The following is a 21,369-nucleotide window of genomic DNA, read 5'->3' as shown; positions in this document are numbered from 1 at the left end:
CAAAAATATATAAATATGTTATATTTGGATTAAAAACAAGCTCTGAAAATTAAAAATATAAAAATTATTATCAAAATTAAATTGTCCAAATCAATTTAAAAACACTTTCATCTTATTCCTTGTCGGTTCCTGATTCCAAAAACATATAGATATGATATGTTTGGATTAAAAACACGCTCAGAAAGTTAAAACGAAGAGAGGTACAGAAAAGCGTGCTATCCTTCTCGGCGCAAGTACTACCCCGCTCTAGTCTTGTCAATTTGACTGCCTTTGCCGTGCGCGGTGGACTGACGATGCTACGAGTATACGGTCTTGCTGCGTTGCATTGCGTTCAGTTTCATTCTGTGAGTTCGACAGCTACTTGACTAAATGTTGTATTTTCGCCTTACGCGACTTGTTCGGTTTAATTAATTCTAGCTTCTAATGAAAACGGTCCGTTTCGTACGCTTCAATTCTTCCAAAGTGTTTCCTCGGTTGAACGAATGCATTTTTTGCATCTTCAAGCTGCACTTATTGACATGATCGCAAAAACGTTTGTGATTGTGCAGAAAATCATTTGGTTAGGGAGGTCGGAAAAATCTTAGTGAGCGTGACAACATTCGATGCATACAACCACTGTTTTCAACATAATTCTGTTAGTATCATACACAAAGGCAATGGCAGCAATTCCGCAGGAATGACCCTTTATCGTTCTATAAAATGGGTTTTGAACACATCATCCAAATTCAACTTATCGTGTAAATGGACAGTAAGCTTCCAATATATGTACCCACCCTGTTCCCATTTTTTGGACGCAACTTTAGTTGAATTACAGTATTTTAGATATCAAAATACTAATATGTTCATTCATTTAGCTGTGGGTGCTTTTTGAAACCTATATTTGTCAAAAGGTTGCCAGGGGGAAAGGTCTATCCACATCTGCTTCAGTGACAATGTAGTCTTAAGTGACCGACCTAAACTTCGCCAGCTTTGGAACATGACTCACATATTCTGCGTGTTCGTATTCGGTTCAACCCCTAAAAAGGTCACACACACACACACACACACACACACACACACACACACACACACACACACACACACACACACACACACACAATTATACATATATACATATATATACTCACACACACACACACATACATATATACTCTCAAACACACCCACACACGCACACACACACACACACACATACGCACACACACACACACACACACACACACAAACACATGGCGTTTACTACTACCGGCAGAGCTAAATTATGCAGCAAATACAGTTGGACTATGTTTTGTATAAAAAAAAATTAAAAAAATAAAGTTTGGATGTTGACATTACCTTGACTGGATACAAAGGATGTCCGGTATATATCAAATATTGTTTATTTTAACATCAACATTAATTTACGTACGATTTGATATTCGTTATATCAAAGACAATTCTTTCCGTCGTTAAGGCACAGTAAGCCTCCCGTAAACCATCACATATACTGTCAGGCTTTTACACACAGTACAAACACCCTTTTATTTAAACACTCACCGCTTGAGAACATCCCAGGTGCCCTCCGTAAAGAGCTAGCAATTTAAAAATAATTTATTTGTGCGGGTTTGTCTTACCCCTGAGCCGTCGTGAACCCGTGTGATCCAGTTTCCCCCCCTCCCCCTTTTTTTTTTAACAATGCAGTCGTCAGTTTGTAATTTGAATGCAGCTCGCTGTGAGCTTATTTGCAATAGCACGTTATTATGTACCTCTGACTATGCACGAAACAAACGGCTGTGGTTCACAAGAACTCTAGCCATGGCTTTTGACTGTTCAGAGGAACTGGCGACGTCATAAACCGTCGTCTGCTACGAAAACCACGACCTTGCGTGACCCTGCTTCCGGGCTTTTCTTTTTTCAAACTTTCAAAACTTTCGAATTGTACTAATCTTGTCTTGATGACAAAATAATTATTTTATGACTAAAGAATGTTTTTGTAACAAGCTGTCAATTTATTATTTAGATTTTAAAAGTTAGGTCTAGCACCAAAACGCACCACGGTCCGAATGTCTGACAGACAATCCGCAAACTAACACATTCTTACAACAACAACAACATAACAATGTGGAATGAATCACGTTGTCAAACAAACACGATCGAAAAGAGAAAGAAGCAAAACCCACCTCGTCGAGTCAAGAATCTTAGAATGTCGTCTGCTTGAATGCGATCATGTTGGTTCATTTCGCAGTGTTGTTACTTCCTTCTACTGTTCGCTGCTGCTGGTTCATCTTTCTCTGATATTTCTTGCCACTATGCCGAACATTTTCAATGTTAGGGTTGTTCTCCGTAGCTCAAAACTTTGAAAAATGCTGCTGAATCGGTGAAAAAGTCATGGATTTGTTGACACCGGGGACTGATAATAGTTGTCTACTGCGCTTGCGCGGCTGCTTCTGAGCATGCGCCAAATGCCTTTGACCTACATATCTTTGCATTTAATTAATTCCGGGGTTTCGGTTGGAACGGATTCTCTCTCTTTGTGCCTATGTCAACGGAAATTCCCCAACGGTGATGACGTCATCTTGAAGAACGGAAATTTCCACACAGTTTGAACAGCGAAGGGCCATGTCATGTGCGCACATTTACCAGCACAGAGTGTCCAAAGTAGACCAGTTTTTCCCGATTTTGTTTATAAAACACAGACAAAAACAACAAAACATCGGTTTAAAAATGGTTTTATTTACATGAATACATGCCTAAAATCATAAAAGCAGATTATTGAATGCATTCCAGGATATTCAAATGTGTGAAAAATGCAACAACCCCAAAAAGGTGTATGAGACCAAAAATAACTCATTCTGCCTGCCCGGTCTCCCCTTAAAACATTTAGTCAAAACTTGACTAAATGTAAAAAGATGGGCAGCGCCGTACTGTATGGCAGCTCGCTTTCCCCGTTGAGACAGCAGCCCCAATTTCCTTGAGGGTAGCCTCTTAGGACTATATAAAATATTACCCTTATTCTGTTCCGATGTTGTTGTTTTGACCAATAAACTATAAAATGTCTTCTATGTTTGATCATAGCCAATGAAAGCTTTTGTGATTAAATATGTACCATAAAATACTTCCTGCCGACAAACAATATAACCTTTCTTGAATAAAGCTTTACAACAGTAAAATATCCAAAGAACGTAAAAGTAAATAGTGTGTGTGTGTGTGTGTGTGTGTGTGTGTGTGTGTGTGTGTGTGTGTGTGTGTGTGTGTGTGTGTGTGTGTGTGTGTGTGTGTGTTTCTTTCGTGCCTATACTTTTTTTAAACATAATTTTAAAACGTTATCAACCGTGCTGTGCCCGTTGGATTGTCCTGTTCCCTATAATTATATAAAGTCTTCTAAAGAGTAAAAAATTACTTGACAATAAAAGCTCTAGCCTGTAGATTCGTTGGTAGGAAGGGCGTTGGCTGGAGGGGCGTTAGCTGGAAGTGTTTTGGCGGGAGGGGCGTTAACTGGAAGGGTTTTGGCTGGAGGGGCGTTAGCTGGAAGGGTTTTGGCGGAAGGTGCGTTTTGTTGACTTCCTGACCTACGTTTCGTGAGTCAGTAAACTCGAGCTCCGACTGCTGCCATGACGACACAAACACCTGCCACACCCAGACCGAAGATCTGAGTGCTTGGTGAACTGGATCCCGTGTCTGGGGGCGTTGTGCTGTTGTTGTCACTGTTGTTCTTGATTCCGGGCTTTGAGCTGTGTTCAGCACTGCCTGTTGTGTATCCAGGCGTTGTGTATCCAGGCGTTGTGCTGTCCTCAGCCTTCCGCGTTGATGCAACAATGTCACCACGTACTGTCTGGCTAGTTACAGTTACGTTAGCGATCACCGTATCTCCGTCAGTAGATTCGTCAATACAAGCATTGCAGTAGTCCTCTGATTCAACACAGAGTTCACCACCTGAAACAAAATTGTATGGTATGAGGAGACGTTTTGACTCTCAAAAAAATGTCCTCGAACTTTTGGTCCTCGACATATTGGTTTTCCCCCTGGTCTGAAACATCCACTGTTCAAGGATAAGCTTTCGTTTACGTGTTTGAATAAATATTCCTTAAGAATATATTCAAGCTGGGTACATTCAACGAAACTCGCATCATTCCACTCTGCCATATCACTATAAAACGAGCAGACAGCTACACAATTGCAGACCGGCACAGTTGGCCTAGTGGTAAGGCGTCCGCTCCGTGATCGGGAGGTCGTGTGTTCGAACCCCGGCCGGGTCATACCTAAGACTTTGAAATTGGCAATCTAGTGGCTGCTCCGCCTGGCGTCTGGCATTATGGGGTTAGTGCTAGGACTGGTTGGTCCGGTGTCAGAATAATGTGACTGGGTGAGACATGAAGCCTGTGCTGCGACTTCTGTCTTGTGTGTGGCGCACGTTAAATGTCAAAAGCAGCACCGCCCTGATATGGCCCTTCGTGGTCGGCTGGGCGTTAAGCAAACAAACAAACAAACAAACACGATTGCAGTGGAACTGGCTTAAAATAAATATGTTAGAAGACATCGGATAAGCAAACAATGCAGGCAACCAGGGATGAACACATCAACCGCTCGGTCGCCAGGGACGAGGAACTATTCCGGCTGGCTAGTAGAAATCGTCTGGCCAGTAAACATACAAACCAACGAAAGTTTTGTATTACTACTGAGTTTGAGTTTTATTTTTCAAAGCCAAGTAAAGATATGCAGACACTGTTGTCTGCAAAACCGCTGCCATGTTCTAGAGATACAAGACAGAGGCTCCCGTCTCAGACACGATTTCCACGTTTCATTCGGGCTGCAGCCGAGCTGTTTTTACATTTAGTCAAGTTTTGACAAAATGTTTTAACGTAGAGGGGGGAATCGAGACGAGGGTCGTGGTGTATGTGTGTGTGTGTGTGTGTGTGTGTGTGTGTGTGTGTGTGTGTGTAGAGCGATTAATACTAAACGACTGGACCGATCTTTATGAAATTTGACTTGAGAGTTTCTGGGAATGATATCCCGGATTTGTTTTCATTTTGTCGATAAATGTCTTTGATGACGTCATATTCGGATTTTTGTAAACGTTGAGGCGGCACTGTCACACCCTCATTTTTCAATCAAATTGATTTTTTGTTTGTTTGTTTGCTTAACGCCCAGCCGACCACGAAGGGCCATATCAGGGCGGTGCTGCTTTTGACATTTAACGTGCGCCACACACAAGGCAGAAGTCGCAGCACAGGCTTCATGTCTCACCCAGTCACATTATTCTGACACCGGACCAACCAGTCCTAGCATTAACCCCATAATGCCAGACACCAGGCGGAGCAGCCACTAGATTGCCAATTTTAAAGTCTTAGGTATGACCCGGCCGGGGTTCGAACCCACGACCTCCCGATCACGGGGCGGACGCCTTACCACTAGGCCAACCGTGCCGGTTTATCAAATTGATTGAAATTTTGGCCAAGCAATCTTCGACGAAGGCCGGACTTCGGTATTGCATTTCAGCTTGGTGGCTTAAAAATTAATTGATGACTTAGGTCATTACACATCTAAAAATTAAAAAAAATATATGTATATAAAACGATCCAAATTTACGTTGATCTTATTCTTCATCATTTTCTGATCCCCCCCCCCCCCCCAAAAAAAAAAAAAAATGTTATAGTTGGATAAAAAAACAAGCTCAGAAAATATAAAAATTATGATCAAAATAAATTTCCGAAATCGATTTAAAAACTATTTCATCTTATTCCTGGTCGGTTGCTGATTCCAAAAACATATAGATATGATATGTTTGGATTGAAAACACGCTCAGAAAGTTAAAACGAAGAGAGGTACAGTAAAGCGTGCTATGAAGCACAGCGCAACCGCAACTGCGCCAAACAGGCGCCCCCCCCCCCCCCCCCCCCCCCCCCCCCGCGGGTTAGGGGGAGTCCCATACTGGTGGGGACAAGAAAGAATTTACCCGATGCTCCCCAGCATGTCGTAAGAGGCGACTAATGGATTCTGTTTCTCTTTTTACCCTTGTTAAGTGTTTCTTGTATAGAATATAGTCAATTTTTGTGAAGATATTAGTGAAGCAGTATGTAAGAAATGTTGAGTCCTTTGTACTGGAAACTTGCATTCTCCCAGTAGGGTCATATATAGCTATTCTGATGGACACGTGGGGGGATTCGGGGGCTGTGATTGGATGGTCTCACACATCCCTTTTCCGATCATCAAAGCATAACGCTACGAAAGTTGGCCATTTTTGCCGATATCCAAACGATATCGGCAATAACAAAGACGCATGGTTCCGGTTTCTTCCACGTGTATAAAGTACACGCATACCTCGCCAGGCTTGTGTCTGTGGCTAGTCGACAGACGATGCAATTTGCTTTGTGTGTGTTTTTGTTGTTGCTTACTGTACATGACATACATTACGTGTAAAATCCAGTTCTTTAACTGGCAGCAAACCTTGCAAATTTCCAGAAGCTGCAATCTGAAGCGACCTATCTCTGATTTTTGCAGACGATCTCTCCAATCACCAATGTTTAACACAAAATCAGCAAACTCTCCTGTCTCCTGTCCATTGTGTAGTGCAATGTTGAAATGAAGTTACCGGTCTGAAACATTTCGTCGTTTCTTCTGAGACAATCCTTGTTCTCTTATCATCTACAGATTTACCGCAGTCTTCACCACGCGAATTCCCAACAGAAGTCAGACTTTCGAACATACAATCTACGTAGGCAAGCATGATACGTCATAACGTCATATGATTCCTAAGATATTGACGTAATGCTAAGCATCCGGTTATCTTGAGTTTTCTCCGTAATACATGTCCGTGGGTTTTTCAATGTTCGGTTATTTCCGTGGCTTCATGCAGAAAGGGAACCGTCGTCTGCAATCAACGACATGGACCATTCTGGTCCTTGTTGCTGACAAAAACATGATTTTAACACAGAATTTAATGTCAGAATAGCTATATAAACGCTATTGTGTTTTCATCGTAGCAATAGGGTCCGATATTTAGACTCGAACAAGTATAATGCGACTCGTCTTCGACTCGTCGGCATTATACTTGTCTCGTCTAAATATCGGGCCCTATTGCTACGCTGAAAACACAATAGCTGTTAATATTGTACTACGTTGCAAGACCCTAGAGCAATTTTTTGATTAGTGCATTTGTGAACAAGAAACATTTGAAAAGTGGCTCTATCCCATCTCCCCCCTTTCCCCTATCCCACCCCCCCCCTTTCCCCGTCGCGATATAACCTTGAACGGTTGAAAACGACGTTAAACACCAAATAAAGTAAAGCCAAACAGGCTCGTCACTTTCACTGCCTTTTGCACCAGCGGCGGACTACGTCCAGTTTCATTCTGTGAGTTCCACAGCTTGACTAAATCAAGTAATTTCGCCTTACGCGACTTGTTACTTTCGTCATTGATTCCTAAAACGTATATAATATCTATTTTAATTCAATCGAGTTTGCGTTTTAATGAAACAGATCCTGTGATTGGTCAGAATGCCCCAACTCATTAAAAATTACAGGTCACTAATTGTCGATAGTCACTCGCTAAAAATCCATTAACAACCTGCTGGCAGAGGCGCATTGATACAGCCTCAACTAGTCTCGGTTAGCTTTGAGGGTCATTTTACAAGTAGGAAATATGAAGTACCAACGAAATACCGAGACCATAAGGTATGCGGAAGTGATGACGTCGGATACGTGACGTAAGTTGATGCATGAATTCTTTCGGACTACGTCAGTCAATTCCAAAGATCGCTTTTGTGATGAAAAGAAATTGTTTTGAGTTTGCTGTCCAGAAACCCGTCAAAAAAGGAGGGAAAATGTATGTGAAAGAAAACAAAACAGGAGGAGAGTGATACGATAGGAATACAGATACATATTTCTTGGGACTTGACCCTTGCAGGTAGGTGGACTGAAAGTAGTGTGTGAACAGAACAGAACCAATTCTGTCTGTTTACCATCGCATGAAAGCAGGAAAGAGATCGTCGTCAGATTGAATTACAATAACATTAACACGCTTCCATTTGAAACTTCTCGGTCTTCATCGGGGATTGACGCCCTCCCAAAGTCTAATTGAAGCCCTCCGTCGCTTCGCTCCGTCGGGCTTCAATTACCTTTGGTCGGGCGCCAATCCCCGATGAAGACCTCGAAGTTTCAAATGGAAGCATGTTAATGTGTAATTATCAGGGAAACCCGCGTAAAAATCGACCATTCAAAGAACACTGGCGAGTGGCTGCCGATAGCGGAGAGGAGGGCTGCATCTTGTGAGTCATATGGGAAGAAGATGGTGGATTCCATTTTGTTCAAACGTTATAGGAACAGATAAACAGAAACATAACGCATTTCGATTTGGAACAACTGTACAGTGTCCAAGTTGGAGAATATCAAGTTGCGCGAAACACAGACTGTTCACTTCAATCCAACTTAGGTCGGGGAAGAACTGTTAAAAACGTCTTAGGGCAGAGGTAGTTGTCATTATCATTTTGAATGTTATTAGGCACACAAAACATAGTCTGTTTACGGTAGCATAGGCAAAAATATAGGGTCGGTAGGTCGGGAAAAAAAAAGAAAGTGTTATTTAGTATAAATATAATTTAAACACTCTTTTTACTGTGACTGTGGCTGGTGGGTACCACCAGTCACAACCCCTCGGTCTGCATGCTTTTTATGATGCATTTTTGTCTTAAATTGTGAGCTGATGTCAGGTATGTTAGACTGACCAGCAGTGAGCCGCTCACTTGGCTTTTTTACCTGCGCCCGCGTCGCAGCAGCGCTCATCACTAGCTCTCAGAATGGAATCCAGCGGAGATCCTTTTCGCTTCGACAAATGGTCTGCTCAGCTCCCCAGCACGGTGGCGGAGGAACTTTCTCAAGAGGGCTTTGACAGCAAACGAGCCCTCCTTCACGCCACCAAGGAGGACATTAATTCGCTCAAACTAAAACGCGGCCACCTTGTCGCTACCTGGGCCGCCATACTCGCCCTCCAAAAGGAAAATGGCGGAGCTGTACTGGCAGGGGCAGACGATACGGCGACAGGGGGCACAGTGGCTCAGCAGTCGCTGCATCAACTTTTACACGGACCCTCGCAATCTGCTTCAATGGACATCGACAACGGGCGATCTCGAACAGGTGAGGGCGCCTTACGCATAGTCGAATTTGTGGGGACTTGTGAAATGCAGGAGGAGGTGCACCTCAGCGGGGCATCTCCCTTCGCCTCCCCTCCCAAAAACCCAAACCAGAAAATGTAACGCCGGCCCAGTGGATTGCGGCTAACAGCCGGATTATGACGAAACTCCTTGAATCGGGCCAACTGACAGGTAGAGGGGCGCTAGAGTACCTAACATATACCGCGAAGGTGAGGGAATGGCCGCCCGCTCCCCGTGGTCATCAGTTATGATTTATGACGACCAGTATCGCCAGAACCAGGCAGCAGAAGGGTACAAGTGGGGTAGCGACTCCCAGCACCTCGCTCTCGTGGCCCTGCGGGAGCGGGGACCAACACCACCGCAGAGGAGAGGGCAGCCTCCCGCCCCTACGGGCACCTCTGGCCATCCCCTAGGACCCAGGAGGGTGATGGCCCCCTCGGGCAGGGAGGTGTGTCACCAATGGAACAAGGGGCACTGCAGGTATGCCCCCCGCTGCCAATTGGAACACGTGTGTTCGGTGTGCCTCCAGCGCGACCACCCTGCGGTCAGCCACAGCTTCACACAACCGCCTGCTCCTGTCGGTGATCAGAACCCAGTCTCCAGATAGGACAATGCGCAGCCAACAAAAACGAACAAGGTGGGAGATAGCAAGTTAGAAAGCCCCTTTTTGCCACAAAACCCGTTTAGTTGTGATTGGCTAGGCAACAAGGAAAATATATCATCCATTTCTAGAAAGGTCGAAAAATGGGAGGACGAGTTAAAATGTGATTCTGATAGAAAGTTCCTATTAGAAGGCATAAGGCAGGGGTTCAGAATTACAGATGAACATTGTGTAATACGTACAGCAGAGAGTGATAATCACAGATCAGCCATTCAGCATAACGATGCAGTAGAAAAAGAACTTTTGAAGCAAATTGCGGCAGGGAATTATGTTTTGGCCTCAGAAAAAATCTACCATTGTTAGTCCTTTAGCAGCCATTGAAAAAGACGACGGTGACATTCGTCTCATTCACGACGGTAGTCGTCCTATGGGTTGTGCTATGAATGACTATGCCTCAGTGCAACATGAGCATTTTCAGACAATTGAGGACGCATGCTCTTTGGCAAAACCGGGGTACTGGATGGCGAAGTTGGACCTTACATCTGCCTACAGATCTGTACCAGTGCATAGAGATGATTACAGAGTTACAGGACTGAAGTGGCGCTTTAAAGGAGAAAGAGCACCGACCTATTTATTTGATACAAGGCTCCCCTTTGGGGCCTCAAAAGCACCAAGTCATTTTCATAGACTCTCTCAAGCAATAGGCAGATGTTTACGACGCTGTGGCATAAAGGGTGTGGTTGTTTACATTGATGATTTTCTGCTGATTGCACCAACTCGAGAAGAGTGCAATAACGCTTTGCATTGCTTGATAGGTCTCGTTCGGAGATTTGGTTTTCATATCAGCTGGAACAAGGTTGTTGGACCCACTCAGCGCATTACATTCCTAGGCATAGAGATAGACACACGTGATTGCACTCTGTCATTGGGAGAGCAAAAGTTGGCAAATTTTTCTTGCGGTGCATCCTGGACGCTATAAAGCCCCTGCGGCAGCAGAATCAAAAAAACAAAACTCAGCAGCGAGTTTCATAAAAATGTGCAGTGGTGGTTGGCTTACCTGTGCACATTTATTGGTGTAATTTATTACAACAGAGGCGAAACTCATCATGTGCATGTCGATGCGTGTGGAAAAGCGTGTGGTGTGTTTTGTAGGGGTGCATTTGAATTTTTTTTTGTCTTCCCGCATTTGATTTTCCCGCATTTGGTGGTTTGAATTTCACGCATGTGAGCTTTTGAAAGTCACGCATGTGAGCTTTTGAAAATCACACATGTAGTGTATGCGTTGGGGTGTGTGTGTATATGAGATAGAGTTGCTCGTGACCGATGATGATCGGACCGATCGTGATCGGAGACGGAAATGTCTTTCTCTGTCTTTAGTTCATGATTGTGCTCATTTGAGTAAATCGGATCCTTGAAGTCGAGACTTGTTTTCAATCGCACTGGACATCCACGTATCGAACAACGCCATGTCTTTGATTTCTTGGTTTCACGGTCCTTGACGTATAAACTCCCACGGCTGAGAATTGCCGGATTTCCCCTGTTGGTTGTTGTTATTGTGATGCTCGTCTCTTGCTGTGCCATGGCGAAATGAGCCGTGTAGTTGAACTTAATTGTGATTTGTGAGTAATGTTGTGAGCGAACCGTCGTGACGTATAAACTCCCACGGATTTCCCATGTTGGTTGTTGGTATTCGTGTCTTGCTGAATTGTGATTTGAATTCACGCGTCTATACACGGGACTCACTCACGAACACACCTATGCAGAGGGATACGTGCATGCGTGTGCATGCGTGTGCGTGGCATTCAAATGACAAGTAAGGAGAGATTTTAACTGGAAACCTGCGTGAAATTCATGTGTTAAGAAATGCGAGAAATTCATAGCGTGAAATTCAAAAGTGCGTAAAATTCAGTTGCACCGGTTTTGTTGAGGGGACTGGCAATACTCTGTGTTTCACGTTAGTCTAGAGGCTGACTTACAAAAGGTCAAACACCCTAAACGTTGCTTGTTAGAAGCAAGCATCCACTTTGGTCTTGTAGCTTGGACATTCAGCTATATGCCTGGCATGGATGCCACTTCTGAATTTTACTGGTATGGCCGCCATGACAGTTTTCAAAATGGCGGCCGAAACCGCCATACACAAGCCTATTTCCACTTGTATATGAAGTAAATCCCAAAACCAAATGGCTATTTATACTAATTCGAGGCTGCAGAACTCGAATATTATGATACAATTTGTGCTTATTGCAATTTAAAATAAGTTTTGGTCAAAATATTTGTTTTATTCAAATTGTGTTGGTCCAATCACGAACGATTGTTCTTTCTTCAAATGATTTCAAGTAGGTTTGTTTTCAGTTTATGTCACAGGAATAGAATATGGAGCCAGCATGTAGACTTTCATCAGAAATAAGGTGCCGGCAAGAAGCAATAGATATTGAGCGGGAGCAGTGTATTTTTTGTCAAGATGCCAGACCAACCAGCAAGACAAATCCACTACGACAAGCTATATCTTTCTTTCTTTATTTGGTGTTTAACGTCGTTTTCAACCACGAAGGTTATATCGCGACGGGGAAAGGGGGAAGATGGGATAGAGCCACTTGTTAATTGTTTCTTGTTCACAAAAGCACTAATCAAAAAATTGCTCCAGGGGCTTGCAACGTAGTACAATATATGACCTTACTGGGAGAATGCAAGTTTCCAGTACAAAGGACTTAACATTTCTTACATACTGCTTGACTAATATCTTTACAAACATTGACTATATTCTATACAAGAAACACTTAACAAGGGTAAAAGGAGAAACAGAATCCGTTAGTCGCCTCTTACGACATGCTGGGGAGCATCGGGTAAATTCTTCCCCCTAACCCGCGGGGGGTACGACAAGCTATAGAGGATGGCATAAACAACGTCACTCAAGGCATACATCAACGTGAGAAATACAATGATGAAACCTTCATTGAAGTGATTGATACCCTTAAACCGTTTAACCTTTTATGCCATGCCTCATGAAATACGTTGGCATAAAGATTGCTACAGCAGCTTTACACACGAGGGCAACATTGAACGGCTTAAGCAGCGTTTTAAACCAGAAGCTGTCTCTGACACAAATGCTGTCAAGTTCAACTTTCACTACCCAGCCAACAAAGACACTGCTCCGATCTTCAGTCACTACTACGGACTGGTCAAAATGCATCTTTTGCCAGTCCAATGTCCCTGAAAGCAAACTGAACCAAGTTGCGTTTGAGCACACGTCTACCAAAATGATTCAACTGTCTCTGTTCGATCCAGTCACGAGGTGCAGATTAGCTGGGGTCTCTGATATGATGGCAGATGAAGGAAAGTATCACTTTAAGTGTTATGTACTCTTTTGCCGAAAGCATGAACACAAAAGCAGTCAAAGTGAGGAGAAGAACCATGATTCCATCTGTTTTGAGAACACAATGACAGACCTCCAGAACGAGATGGCAAAAGGACATATTTTTTCCCTGAAAACTGTCTGGGACCACTATAACATGATGCTCTCGAGAGATTTTGATGTCCAGCCTGCTCCTTACAGAAGCAACCGATTCAAAGAGAAGATACTGAAAGTTCTCGGTGATACGGTGTCATTTGGGCAACCACTGGACCCCCTAAAGCCACTTCTGATTGTGCCATCAGGTTTTGGTGATGTTGCAGTGAAAAACATGCTTCAAAACATCATTGAAGAAGGGAGCTGCAGTGAAGATGAAGATATGCTCCAGACTGAAAATGAGCATACCACAATTCACCACGAAGATGACATTCTGAGCTGGTTGTTCCGAGTTGCTGTGAAGATCCACAATGGCATGAAACATACCAAAGGACATGACACAGTTGGCAACCTAGACATAGAACATGCTGAAAAAGTGGTGCCAGAGACCTTGTTTCTTCTCATTAAACTCTTGTGTACACTGATGAAGAGGCACGTCATGACAAGAAAACAGAGATCAGGACCAAAGTTCTTAGCGTCTGTCAAGACACTGTGTTTCTAGCATCATGAGGCCGAAAAATGACACCCAAGCATCTTGGTCTGGAGCTAAGTGTTCATCAAGCAACGCGGTCCAAAGAGCTTGTGACACTTCTCAATGCTGCTGGTCATTCAGTGTCATACGAGACCGTACTTCGTGCCGACATCGACACAGCCATATGACACATGTCATCAGCCGGTATCATGGACATGGCAATGTCATGATACCAATAAACTTTTCTGAGGAAACACAACAAGGATATGTCCGTTTCTCAGCGGACAACATCGACATCATTGAAAAAACCCTCAGTGGAATGGGAACCTTTCACGCAACCCAGTATAAGAGAAAAAACCGCCAAGAGCCAGTAATAGATATTCAGGTCAAGGTGTCGTCTTCAAAAGTTGTCCAAACACCTCCTGAACTTTCTGATCTGGAAAACGCAAACATGACAAATCCGAAACCAGAACCGTTTCTTTCAAAAAGAGGTGCAGGAACACTGGTATGACCCAGATGCTAAAAATATGATGGAGTCTCTCACTTTGGACCTGGCATGCTTGTTTGCTTTTGCACGATAGCATCAGCCCGATCTCCAGGTAGTTCCAGGATGGAGTGGCTTCAATCAAAAGATGTCCACCGCCGACACTCCTCGTACAGAAGTAGGGTCCATGCCTATTCTGAACGCTCTAGCCCATTAATGTGACACTCTCTGGACTGTCGTGAAACGTGGCTTGGCAATGACCAAAAAACTGGGCGAAACATTCACGATCAAAGCAAAAATGTTGCAATGGGACAAGAAAGACAGTTGCAAAGATTTCATCTTCATGTTGGGAAGATTCCACATTCAAAAGATCTTTTCCAAGGTGATAGGTGAATATATGGCTTCTTCTGGTTTCCCTGACATCTGGATTGAGAGTGGCGTCCTTGGCGAAACACAGCTGCATGGCAATGTCATGAAAGGGAAAACCTGGAATCGAGTGATACATGCACATAAGCTAACCCTGGAAGCACTCTGGACCATTCTTTTCTCTCACTTCAAAGACTGGGCAGCAGAACATGAGAAAGTCATCAGTCACACCTTGAAAGATAGCTGACAAAGATGATCTAGAGATCAGCACGTCTCTTCCTTTTCTTCTGGCAGAGGCAAGACAGATGGCAGCTTTGTTGGATGAGTTTGACAGCAGCTGCGCAGAGAATGCAACATTCCAGTACTGGCGGACGTACATGAAGCTGGTGTCCATTCTCTTGCATTTCACGTGCTCCCTGTGTGATAGAGATTGGAATCTGTTTCTCTCATCCTTCTCAGAGATGCTGCCTTGGTTTGGGGCCTTTGACCATGTCAACTACACTCGATGGGGAGCAGTGTTTCTGGCAGATATGATAATGCTCTCTGAGACAGTGCCAGATATGCACCCTTCTTAGCTGAGGATTTTGTGACGAAGGAGTCAAAGCAAAAATTTAACCAGATCCCAGATTACCAGGCTGTTGAGCATGTGAACAAAGCAGGCAAAGTAGCCGGTGGTCTTGTCATCAAATGAAAACAAAGCCAGCCTGGCACATTTTCTCTGTTCCCAGCTTGCCGAGAAGTTGCCATAGGAGGAGGGACGAGAACTTGTACTTGGAGGTTGGTTTGCAGATGCAGCCAAGGTCTGGTCTTCATCCGGAAGAGACATGACACAACTGTCATCGGCAGATCATGAGGAAGCTGACACTCGAATGCTGCTCCATTCAAAAGATGCCTCTCAGCAGGGATATGGTCAGACAATCATCATCAGTTCTGACACAGGTGCCCTGGTTCTCCTCACTATACATCGGACCGAGCAGAGTCCCCTTCTGTGGATGCAGACTGGGATATCCAGGAAGAAACGGTATATCCCTGTGCACGACATTAATCTACCAGAGGCAGTGCAATCGTCTGTACTGGCATTCCATGCAATAACAGGATCAGACAGCACCAGTCAATTTGCTGGCATAGGTAAACAGTCTGCATGGAGTACATGTGTTAAGCATCCTCAGCTTCTCGAGAACCTTGGTCGGGAGGACTTCCCTGACCAGCAGGTACAGGACGACGCTGAAGCTTTCATATGCAAGCTGTATGATCCAAACACAGCCAGCCAGCCAACAAGTGCGCTGCTCTCTCTTTCACAATGCAAAGAAAAGCATTGAGAATCTCCCGCCAACACATGCTGCTCTTTCTCTTCACATCAGACGCTCTCATTACCAAACGCTGATCTGGAGGAGAGCTCTGGAAACAAATCCTCAGCTACCTTCGGTCGTTGACAGTGGATGGCATGCTGTTGGGACAGAAGATGCTAACACTCCTCTTGAACCTAAGCTTCTGACAACTCAAGTCCCATAGTCAATGTGTTTGGAACTTGCATCTTGTGGATGTGGTGCTGGTCCTACCTGCTGTGCCACGCGTTATTGCAAGTGGACCCACCTGGCTCTAGCATGCACGCGAGCATGCTGCTGCAAAGACTACTGCAGAAATCCAAGACCTGCAGAGCAGCAGGATAATTGAACAAATAGTCGTACACTCGATATGCATTATGTGTGTCAATTCCACAAGAGGGAGAGTTTAAACTCATCAGACTGATTTGCTCTGCAATATGCCAAGGGTGCTATTGTTGAACTTTGCTGTCTAATGTTTCCGTATCTGTACTGCATATTTGTTTTTTTACTAGGATTGAAGAATGTTGAAACTATTTTGTCATTGTCTGCAGACCTATTTTGTGTAAAGTTGTACAGAAACTGGAGAGTCTTGGTGTCTGAATGTCTTAATTTTTCCCAATATGTCATTGATAATTAAAAAAACAGCTTGAAAACTTAGTGAATCATTTCTAAAATATCTTAAGTGCATTCCTTGTGTCAGAAAATGTAGAAATAAATGCAAACTTTATTTAATTATTCGTATTAGAGCCAGAGATATTCCAAAATTTAATAGCGGCGGCAGCCATTTTGAAAACTGTCATGGCGGCCATAAAAACGATATTCAGGATGGGCATCCATCCTGGTCGTATTGTCATACATCTAAACTACACATACAAACTGGATGTTTGCTTCTAACAAGCAACGTTTAGCGTGTCATTTTTTTTGCAAGCTACAGATCTGAGATTCTAGTCTACGTGGACACACCGGCCGCCAGCGAGCTTCACATCAACTATAAAGAGCTATGCGCCGCAATAAAAGGCATTGAAAGATGGGCGCAGACTTGGACAAACAGCGTTGTGATAGTGCACACAGACAACAGTGTTACCAAAGCAATCGATCATTAACAAAGGGAGAAGTAGAAACCCATACATGAACTGTTTATTGAGGAAACTGTTCTGGCTCAGTATGAAGCATAATTTTTCAGTCAGAGCCATACATGTACCGGGTTTGGTGAACACTCTTCCAGACACTATCTCCAGGCTTCACGAGGCAGGAAGCTGGGAGAAATTGTGTGTTGCTAAGCAACTGGTCGCATAGGGGTGAATGTGTTAGTTCCGACTTAAGCAAACATATGTCAAAAGATTCCTTTTTGTTTCCTGTGCAGGAGAGGCAAAGGCGTTTGAAGAAGAACTAAACAGGGAGCTCGCCGGGTTTAGAAGCAGTACTTTTGCTGACAATACTGTGAAGACAATTAAAACTCACTTAAAATCCTATATGAATTTTTGCAATAGGATGAGCATCCCCCCTGTGCCGGTGACTAAGAGAACCGTAGCCCTCTATGCCACGTATTTAAGCCGAAGGCTCAAGCCTTCCTCTGTGAAACAGTATATTAACATTATTCGAATAATGCACCTAGAAAGTGGCCTAGATCATCCTTTCAAAGACTCGTGGTTTGTGAAATCAACCCTGAAAGGAATCGAGCGCCAAAAAGGATGTGCATGACGTCACTAGAAAAGCCCCAGTCACGCCGCAACTTCTGTTAGCAATCAAGACAAAAATTCGGTTAGACACTCTAGCAGACTGTGTGTTCTGGGCCGCCTCTGTAGTGATTTTTTTTGGTTTTCTTCGGAAATCGAATTTGTTTGGTGATGGAGCTCGTTTTGATGCTGGAAAGCAGCTCACCAGGGAATGTTTTCTTGTAAACCGTGACCCCTTGTCTCTGTCTGTGTTAGTTTGCTGGTCAAAAAACAACCAGTTTAAAGAACGAGTGCAAAAAATAACCCTGCCAGCCCTCGATCCCCACCCCTTGTGTCCTGTTGCGGCTATTGTCAGTATGTTTCGGAAAGTGGCGTCTGTTGGAGCCAAGTCCCAGGCCTTCCCCCTCTCTGCTCAGGCCTTTGCAAAACGCCTTAAGTGCGTCATGGAGCGTCGTTCTGACGTGACTAGCCATAGTTTCAGGCGCACACACACGCACGCACACACATACGCAACATTTACCCCGTTGATAAACCTGCTCATGCAACACAACAAATTCGTTTAGTATCTGACCAGGGATTTGGGTACTTCGATGACAGGGTGAGACTCTTTCAAACTTTCAAACTTCACATTTCCCCCGATTCCCATTGCTAAGATCGCGTTCCCACGTGGTCTGCTAACAAACGATTTATTTCCATGTTAGTGTACAATCTGAATATTTGACCAACCAAGACTGATTCTGGGTGACCCACTATAAGTCAGGTCAGGCTGGTGCCCTTTTTTATTAAAACAAAGATTAACTAAAATCGTGAATGAAAAATATTAGGATGACTCAGCAATGACACATATCATTTTCAACAACAATGCACTGTCCCATGTTCAAGCAGCAACAAGCAAATTTTGTCGGTTTGGGTGGGGATGCAGAACTACCCACGTTCTCAGAATGCCATGTTGTGTTAAGTTTGCTTGAAAAGTTCTGAAGAATCAAATGAATTTGCATAACTCACTTAACGTCAAATGTAGTTTTACATTAGTTTTGTTCAATACAATAACATAATCAACAAGAATGTCAACACCTACAACTTTACTTCAAATAGTACTACTTCCTCTACTCCTCCTCTTCTCACTCCTCCTCCTCCTGCTATGACTTCTACTACTTCTACTTTCTACTTCTACTTCTTTTCTTCTACAACCACGACTACTTCCCCTTCCACTTCTATTGATGATGATACTACTCACGCACAACGTCGATTTGACACGATACACTGCTTGTCACAGTGCCTGTCAAACTATCTACAATGCTACAGGTCAGAGTCATAGCGCCGTAGACCGTCTTGAATCGGTCGATGTCTGCTCGGGGCGTCACGGTGCTGGAGGACGAAGCTACACCGCGGGTGGCGGTGAACAAGGCAATGTCCGTGCAGCTTCCCGATGCAAGGCACGTAAAACTTCCGGTGTTGCTGCCGCCGTCAGTGTAATCCCACCTCATTGTGTCCGTGCGATCAAACCCGTCACACGTGATCTCGTTGTTTGATGATTCCATGTCCAGCTCGACACATTGTGCGACACGTAAACCTGTGATACCAACAGAAACAAGTCGACAAAAGAACGATAAAACATTCAGCTAAACTGCAGTCCTTTGAGCAGATGCAAATACAGTCGCTAACATCTCGACTGTTCTAATCCTGCGATATGATTATTGCTGCTGACATGGACATTTTACACAACTCATTCTTTTTCTTCCCATCTTATGATGATGAACGTCGTGTCGCACAAAAAATAAACAAACAAACCGACTGACATACACACCTACACACACACACACACACATATACACACATACACACACACACACACACACATACACACACATACACACACACATACACACACACACGCACATACACATACACACACACACACGCACGCACGCACACGTATACACACACTCACAAAAACACACCCAAACACTCACACGCAAACACAGGCACATGCTTGCGCGCAGAAAGAGAGAGACTGGGGTGGGTGTGTGTATGTACACTGTGTAATAAGAATGGGTGGCGGACTATAATGAGCAAACGGAGGGGTTGTGCGTAGAAGGGCAAGGAGGGGGGGGGGGGGGGGCAATTAGGGTTGATACTCACTTGCTGAATTAAGGACAGAACACCAAAACAGCCATTCAAAAATGGAAAGTTACCTAGCCGACACGTACTCTAGTCTAATCAATACGAGAATAGCTTACACATACGCCGATGTTTCCAGACAAGTCCTCTACGCCACAAATGTACGATCTAGAGTATCAATCAATCAATCAATCAATGAGTCTTATATCGCGCATATTCCGTGGGTACAGTTCTAGGCGCTCTGCAGTAATGCCGTGTGAGATGAAATTTTATACGGCCAGTAGATTGCTGCCATTTCGGCGCATATTTACCTTTCACGGCCTATTATTCCAAGTCACACGGGTATAGGTAGACAATTATTAACTGTGCCTAAGCAATTTTGCCAGGAAAGACCCTTTTGTCAATCGTGGGATCTTTAACGTGCACACCCAATGTAGTGTACACGGGGGGAGGTTCGGACACCGAAGAGAGTCTGCACACAAAGTTGACTCTGTGAAATAAATTTCCGCCGAACCTGGGATCGAACTCACGCTGACAGCGGCCAACTGAATACAAATCCAGCGCGCTACCAACTGAGCTATATCCCCGAGTACTCAGAAGGAAGCAATCAACTCAACTTGTGTTGTCGGAACTAGATACATCATTCTACCCTGATAGGCCCCCCTCCACCCCCCCCCTCCCCTGTGGCAGTGAAACTCACCGACTGTGACAACCACCTGGACAGCACACATTAGTGTTTCTTTCTTCATCATTCCCGTCCTGCAGCACGCACACTCCTCTGCAGATTGATTTGCGGTCTTTTGTCTTGCAAGCTGAGTTGCATGGTGTCCAAGGTGAGTGTGGTATCAAACAGTAAACACACACACGTACAGGCAGTCAATACAATGAAACGGATCACTCTCTAGAATTGGCTTGGATAAATGTGACGTTGCACATAAACACAATGACGTCATATCAATTATCCGAGACAAAAAAAAGGCTCGGGTCACACGACCCTTCCTTGATAAGTCTTGGTCAAGATATAGCAATCATTTGACGTCGCACAGAACTGAACAACAAGTCGCGTAAGGCGAAAATACAACATTTAGTCAAGCTCAGTCGAACTCACAGAATGAAACTGAACGCACTGCATTTTCGTGGCAAAAGCAGTGAAATTGACAATCCAGAAAAGCGCGGTAGCGGTAGCGCTGAGGAGGATAGCACGCTTTTCTATATCTCTATTCTTTTTAACTTTCTGAACGTGTTTTTAATCCAAACATATCATATCTATATGTTTTTGGAATCAGGAACGGACAAGGAATAAGATGAAATTGTTTTTAAATCGATTTTAGAAATTTAATTTTAATTATAATTTGTATATGTTTAATTTTCAGAGCTTGTTTTTAATCAAAATATAACATATGTTTATGTTTTTGGTATCAGATACTGATGAAGAATAAGATACCCGTAATTTTGGGTCGTTTTAAAAAAAAACATAATTGTAATTACAATTTTCGAATTTTTAATGACCAAAGTCATTAATTAATTTGTAAGCCTCCAAGCTGAAATGCAATACCAAAGTCCGGCCTTTGTCGAAGATTGCTTGGCCAAAATTTCAATCCATTTTATTAAAAAATGAGGGTGTGACAGTGCCGCCTCAACTTTTACAAAATGCCGGATATCACGTCATCAAAGACATTTATCGAAAAAAATGAA

General features: G+C 43.7%; 1 protein-coding gene across 1 annotated transcript; it reads right to left on the bottom strand.

The window, feature by feature from the left end:
* Positions 1–2,692: 2,692 nt before the first annotated feature.
* Positions 2,693–20,586, bottom strand: LOC138972182 (uncharacterized). Its single transcript, XM_070344929.1, has 3 exons — positions 20,375–20,586; positions 18,791–19,126; positions 2,693–3,912 (listed from the first exon to the last, which is right to left on the bottom strand). The coding sequence occupies exons 1-3, from the start codon at positions 20,424–20,426 to the stop codon at positions 3,563–3,565; spliced, it is 738 nt and encodes a 245-aa protein (XP_070201030.1). The 5' UTR covers positions 20,427–20,586; the 3' UTR covers positions 2,693–3,562.
* Positions 20,587–21,369: the final 783 nt, after the last annotated feature.

Source organism: Littorina saxatilis, linkage group LG8 (assembly GCF_037325665.1).
Source record: "Littorina saxatilis isolate snail1 linkage group LG8, US_GU_Lsax_2.0, whole genome shotgun sequence".
NCBI lineage: Eukaryota > Metazoa > Mollusca > Gastropoda > Littorinimorpha > Littorinidae > Littorina > Littorina saxatilis.
Note: the sequence above shows the minus strand (reverse complement) of the source record. Positions and strands in the feature narration are given on the sequence as shown.